This window comes from Brienomyrus brachyistius, chromosome 1 (assembly GCF_023856365.1).
Source record: "Brienomyrus brachyistius isolate T26 chromosome 1, BBRACH_0.4, whole genome shotgun sequence".
NCBI classification, from domain to species: domain Eukaryota; kingdom Metazoa; phylum Chordata; class Actinopteri; order Osteoglossiformes; family Mormyridae; genus Brienomyrus; species Brienomyrus brachyistius.
Window position 1 is genome coordinate 45,421,643 of NC_064533.1, and position 7,309 is coordinate 45,428,951.

Consider the following 7,309-nt stretch of genomic DNA (forward strand, 5'->3'; position numbering starts at 1 on the left):
TGAGTATAGTTGGTAGTTTTAGATGATACCATAACGTAGTTATGAATTACAGTATATTTGAAACATTTTTACACTGTATTAAATACTTTAACCTTCAAATGAACGCGTTCTGGATTATTAAACAACATGCACCCATGCAAGTATTTGACACTCCCAGGTCACATGTCTCTGCTGCACTTTTAACATAATGGGTCATCAGTGCAAACCAATTTACTTAAACTTTGCGGATTGCTTTCGGGTCCATTCGAAACACACCGTGTGGCTGAATTAAAACGGGTGCTTTGTCCTTGGCGTCATGCAATTTGGATATCCGATTACGAAGAATCTGTATTTTCAAATACGCATTACGCGCGAGACTGATGGCATTTTTACATTTCAGACGGCGATTTAGAAAGTTAACAACTATAAACGTGTGGGTTTAACAAAATTTGAAAATCGATGTGCTACACACTTACAACTATTTTGGCAATAAACTGCATGCGAATTTTAACACGAGATCAAGTCGAATATACAAACTCAGAGAATCAGATCCACCGTTAATGTAACTTTGAAAAATGTAACACTATTTCTAACACATTAGCTGGCAACTACGTTACTCACCCACCATTGCACAGGGTGAGCTGTTACCTCTTTTAATTTTCATAGAAAGCTAGTCGTAGTGATTCTTACATCATTCGCTTATCAGCTGAAGTATTAAATGTAGATGCAATATAATTAATGACAATGCTAATCTGGGTTAATTTGATTTTAACATCATTAAAATGATAAATGACCGGCGCGAAATTATTTAAAATGAAAATAAAGGATTATTCAATCTATTTATTCGGGGGTTGCTCTGTCGACTTTTTTACTATATCCACGTGCTTAACTATCAGCAAACATAAACAAACATAAACAGATTTTCTGTTAACTTTGTGAGTACAACTTTTGGAAACAACAGCGATGAAGGGAGTGAGGGGGCGGATTCCCGCTGTGCCTCTGCGCTGAAAGACAGCCAATCGCTTCATTCGCTTAACTGCCAGTCACCGAAATCCGTCCAATACCCACAGTGCCATTTCTAAACTGTATTCCCCACTGTGTCCTCCAACTGTTGTATGTTCTGCCAATCGCTTGAGGACAGAGTGGGAAAAGGAACAAGCAGAGTTAGAGGCAGGACAAAAGAAGTTATATACACCGCTATATACATATATAAAAATTACGATTTTGAATGGCGTGCGTCGGAAAAAAACAATAGAAGTGAGTTTGGATGGACTGGGCAGAGTAGCTATGGAGCTCCCTTTGAGCAAGAGGAATCCGGCGCTAAGATTAGCGGATTTGGCAGCGACTCAAACCCTTCCTCATCAGAATATGACAGGCTTCCCGGGGATAGGGGGGCATCACCCTCACTCCCACCATGCCCACCTCCACCCTGGGGAGATGGGCAACGACCCTGGAGTGGTACTCACTCCATTTGGACCTGAGCACATGGCACAGACAAATGCTCTCAAACTTAGTCCATCTCAACACATTCAAAGCCACCCCGAAGCCCAGACCGCGGCATCTTTTACTTCTTCTCAGACCACAGTTGGTTTCCCCGTGGCTCACCCCCACTCAGGCTATACAACCTGCAGGGACTACGTCCTCAGGAGAGAGCTCTCAGCCTCTGCTATGCATGCACTTGGCGACCAACATAGTTCCGCCTCCTCCCCTCATCACCATGGCATGTTCATTTCCCCAACAGGTGCTTATGGGCACGCGGAAGGTGGTGCCCATCCACTTTTTACTGGACTCCACGATCAAGCTGCCCCAGGTGCTCACCACCATGCTCTCAACGGGCAGATGCGTCTGGGTCTTCCGGGGGACATCTATGGCAGGCCAGAACACTTCGGCCACAGGCCCGAGCACTATGGACCTTCATCTCTCCACAGCTACAACTCCATGAACTTAAATGTGAACATCGCTTCAGCTCCTCATGGAGCCGCGGGGGCGTTTTTGAGGTACATGAGGCAGCCCATCAAGCAAGAGTTAATCTGCAAATGGATTGACCAGGAACAAACTTCAAAGAAGCCATGTTCCAAAACTTTCAGTACAATGCACGAGCTGGTTAACCATGTCACCGTGGAGCACGTCGGGGGACCGGAGCAGAGCAGTCACGTTTGTTTCTGGGAGGAATGTCCACGAGAGGGAAAGGCTTTCAAGGCAAAGTACAAACTGATAAATCACATCCGAGTTCACACGGGAGAAAAACCCTTTCCCTGCCCTTTCCCGGGTTGCGGGAAAGTATTCGCTCGTTCCGAAAACCTCAAGATCCACAAGAGAACACACACAGGTTAGTTACAGGACGATCGGTAACATTTTATGAAGCAGAGTTGCCTTTAGAAAAAACGAAACTATCTTTAAGTTGAAAAAACATTGTAGTACTAGAGCTGCACGTTGCAGCCGTTTTTCCGAGTTGACTTTAACATTTGATTTTTAACTTAAGATACTTTAGAATCGACAGTCTAAGTTATCCAGACGCAGAGTAAGAACTACCGGCAAGTCAGTAATGTTTTTCTTGGCGAATTGGACTGTTTTCTTTGTTAAGAAATCTGATAGTACAGACAGGGCATTAACAATTTTACGCGCATTTTACTAATTTGAAGTAAATACAGCTTAAATGCTTTTGTCAGATATATTTTGGGTGATGTTTAAGTACGTAATGTTTTACATGATTGTTTTGTTGATTTACGGTCTGTCACTGTCTCTCACAGCCAATTCAATAAGAAATCCGCTTTGTATGCGAGCTAGATTTTCTCGATTATTCCATTTTAAGTGTTACTTCTTAAGAAAATACAAAACTATGTCATTTTAAACAAGAAACAAAGGAAATCAAAAGTTGGGACTGAAAAACGGTACGACCGCGTCTAAACCAATACAGTAAGATAAGTGTAGTTCTTTATTTAATTTATCATCTGCTTCGGAACTTTATCGGGTACATCCTAGGCTTGTGATCGGTCCAGGAAGAAATAACAACTGGACAATAAACGATCGTTTTTTTTTAAACACTATCCGTGAAATGCAGAAAAATCGGAATTACTATCCAAGGGTTACGAAATTTACAAATTTTGGATTTCAAGTCTTGCTCTTGAATAGTTCAAACGACAGAAAATGCAAACAGTTTGCCGGCGTCTTTATTCATAATTAATGCGGCCTGAAGAGATCTAGTCTGTGGGAAAAGCAATTGAAATTTCTCCTCGATGTGGCTCGAGCTGTTAGCCTTCGTAGGACATAAATATGTACTTGTTAAAAACTAATTAGCTCGTTAAAGTACATAAAATACCCGAATAGCATAGATGACATTGAAAGCTGTGTTTGATAGAACACATCGCTGATACACAACAGAGTTCCTTGTAGTTGAATAGTATAATGACAAAAACACGTGCTCTCCTTAATTCCCAATGATATATGTGATGTAACAATATATCAGACCTGCAGAAAAGTTACAATAAATAGGACTTTTAAAAAAGATTTCAGGCATGTTTTCTAAACTGAGAAGTTGAATAGTTCTGTTTATCTAAATACAACATGCGCTATTACTGCGCTCGCAATAGTGCAGATATCGATTGTAAGTTGTGTCTTTTTTTAAAAAGGAAAGGAAAATCATTTTGCAAAACTACAAACTTTCTTTGCCATATTAAACCCTGCTCTATTACATTAACGTTAACCGGAAATCCTTAATACTTAAAATCTAAAACCTCTAAATGTATAAAGCTTGGTCAGGGAAGATCCAAATGACCAAACTCACTGTCTCTTTGTGTCTTTATTTCCATATCTTCGTTTTGGTTGCAAATATACTGCTTTTTAAAAAATTAAATCGTTGAGAACATTTTGAATAGGAGATCTGTAAAATCACGAATGGCACAGCTAAATTATGCTTGGGGTGTCTTGGTAAGGTGAGACAAGTACTTACATACCAGATTGACATTTTTATTGGCCACTTTTTAAAACCCTGGACAGAGGCGTCACCTCAAAGACTAACGAAAAACGTGCGTGTGGACGAGGTGTGGAAGCTTGTCTTTGTATTTAAAAGAATCTTCAGGGGCAGAACAGTACGAAAATAAATAATCGAGTATGACGCAAAGACTACAGGAGAGAAAAAAAACTCGTGGTAGGAAAACATATTGTCATGAACGTTTGTGTGTTTGTTGCTGGGGGGGAGGGGATGCTGGGGGGGGGGCGTCGAAGGAAAGAAGTATTAATAAATTCAAGGTACACCAGACAGGAAAAGCCTGCGGCAGTATGGGAAACCACACAAACCAGTCATGAAGTAATTAAACTGGAAGTATAGCGTAAGTTATCCATGTATTTATTTCAATTACATATTTACATGGTGGTAATAAAAATTCGCCACTGGAAACATGATTATTGAAGAATTTAATACGGTTTTCTTACATCCGCATATAACGCAAAATCTAGGCAGTTTTCCCATCTTTGGGACTCGAATAACTGCCTATAGTGATAATGTTAACCAACTGATTTTAAACGTTTTATATGAGTTTGGGGAGATCCTTATGTCCCTTGAGACTAATTTTTGCGTTTAATGATTAAAAATACTAGCAGTTTCCCCCACAATACCCAGAGGAGAGATAGAACGAGCCAGCCATTTCCACTTCGCCTGCCAAGAAGACGGACGAGGCTGCCCTACATCAGCATAACACTGCTGCTTGCCATGTTTGATAAAAAAGGAAATGTTTTATGATCCATAATTTCCAATAACCCGGTATTTACGTGTCTATCTTTATTTGTCTGTTTATTTATATATTTATTTATTTTTAGGAGAGAAGCCGTTTAAATGTGAGTTCGATGGCTGCGACAGGAAATTTGCCAACAGCAGTGACAGGAAGAAACACTCTCACGTCCACACGAGTGACAAGCCTTACTACTGCAAAGTAAGAGGCTGTGACAAGTCCTACACGCACCCCAGCTCCTTAAGAAAACACATGAAAGTTCACTGCAAGTCACCTCCGCCTCCTTCTGCCAACACTGGGTCCACATACCACTCCTCATCGAGTACTCTCGGAGCCCCTCTCTCTCCGGCCTCTGAGCCTCACAGAAGCCGCTCGGCAAACCTCTCCCCTCAGGTTACAAACCTCAATGAGTGGTACGTGTGCCAAGGAAGTGCTGGACCTAACCATCTTCACACTCCTTCCAGTGATTTGCCAACATCGGACTCAGAGGACGAGGATTCTTTCAGGAACTCAGACCCAAGACCAATGCTCTAGTGCTGACAGCATTGAAGGAGAATATTTTCCCACTGGTATAACATATGATAAATAAACTAAGATTATAAGAATATCAGCTTGTTTAATAATGAAGTAGAACACAGTGCCGCAGAGGTGAAATGGCAAAGGACGTAGGCTGTTGAAATCTTTACTTTTTTGCGTAATTGCGCGCTGCAGAGAATTTAAATTTACATAGCCCTAATTTTTCATCACCTCCGAGCTACGCAAATGCAGAACGATGAGGTTAAGAATGAACTAATTATATTCGTATATTATTAAATACCAAAATAAAGGTCTTCGCTTATCTTGATAATATTCCCCATTAATAAATATTCTCATCATAAATAAAATTGCATTCTTAACATTATATGAACATTTCTCCATGGTGTCCTCCAACCAACACTACGAGTCATTATTGTTTTATGCTAAAGGTACTTTGTGAATGAGATCTCATCAGAACCGCCATCCAAAGTTTAAAAGTTCAAAGCTTTATCAGACTGTGTCCACCGATGCCTGCGTATGAAAACACGGTAACCGCGTAATACCAACACTGCGCGTATTTCAAGGACATTTATGGCGCATAACTTTAATTTATCCACATGTACAATAAAGGTCCACAAAGTGAATAATATTACAGAATAATTTATTATTAGCCCATTAGATGGCATTTCTAAGATCAGCATAAAGCGAAGCACTGCAGTAAGATGGCGATGTGCGACAGTCGCCTTAGTTGTGGATGAGAACGACAAAGCGGAGCTGCACCTATAGCATTCACCTGTTTTCTAAAATATGTACAGTAACTAATTTACTTTAATTGATACATTTTGTGCTTCTTAATGACTATTTAAAATACTTTTGATGTAAAATTCGTTACAGTATTACAAACTCGTTAAAGAGTACTTATTTGTCATTTGAGACCCTAAATATGTAAAATTGCCAGACCTATCCCTGACTGATTTGTACATATTTGTATTGTTCGTTTGTGTTGATGTAGTCTTTATAACAATGATGTTGTTTTGTAAATTGTAATTTATTTGCTGACATAATGTCCTGGAATTACAGATACACCAAAGAATATTAATCTTAATTTTGGTGAGATTTAGTGATACTTTCTCGTCGTATGTAAGAAGCATATTCTCTTTTTACTTGAATAAGATGTGTAATGTGAAAACGTACTTTCTCGCATGTCCAGCAAAGTAGGCCTATTTAACGTTGCGGTGCATGGTGTTGTTGGTTTTGATGAAGAAAAAAAGATAAAAAAACAGCTTTGATTGTGGAGGTCTTTGATGTTTTGTGATAAAATGATAACAGTTAACATGGTAAACCTGAATAAAATGAACAGGACATTATAAAAGCCAAATTCGTGTTTGTTAATATAAGGAAGATTAAATAGCCACCGACTTCTTCTGCTGAATCACAGAGCTCGTTTTAAGGGTAACACAATAAATTAGGGCATATTAAGCATTTCCAGGACCATTGCCATTTAAATGCAATACTCGCTCCCAATGAATGTACAATTACAACAACCCAAATATCTGAAAAATGAAATAAACAATTTATTCAGATCCTGGAATGTGCGTAGACGAATATAGATACGACGAGCAGAGTAAATTAATACGCTACTGGGCTAATGGGCATTGGTGTAGGAGGAAAGCAAGTTAAAGTATTTTTATGCCTTACGTACTTGAGTCACTGTTTTGAAATAAACATTTAAATCCGACTGAAAAGAATCGAAAGGGACTCTATACGAATAAACAAATAGCCTAGTTAAATACAGATGATTAATTGCTACATGCTTGTGTGGGGTTTTGCTTGAAGTTTTGCTGCGAGTTGCATGACAAATGAGATACTACATAGAATAACAGGAAAATAAATGAAGGCGTTTATCAATAGAAAAAGTTATAGCTCCGTAATGGAGTCCCTCATAAAGGACAGGACAGAACAAAGGCACTGAAGCATGAATCATTCATAGGGACATAAAAGATAAAAGATATCTCACAAAAAGCAGGACCTTGTATAGAGTATATAAAACAAGTTTCCCCCTCTTATTTCCACCATTAAAACGCACA

General features: G+C 39.3%; 1 protein-coding gene across 1 annotated transcript; it reads left to right on the top strand.

Moving 5' to 3' along the window:
• Positions 1-1,097: 1,097 nt before the first annotated feature.
• Positions 1,098-6,594, top strand: LOC125738292 (zinc finger protein ZIC 5-like). The gene is made up of 2 exons (XM_049007137.1): positions 1,098-2,308; positions 4,795-6,594. The coding sequence occupies exons 1-2, from the start codon at positions 1,267-1,269 to the stop codon at positions 5,238-5,240; spliced, it is 1,488 nt and encodes a 495-aa protein (XP_048863094.1). The 5' UTR covers positions 1,098-1,266; the 3' UTR covers positions 5,241-6,594.
• Positions 6,595-7,309: the final 715 nt, after the last annotated feature.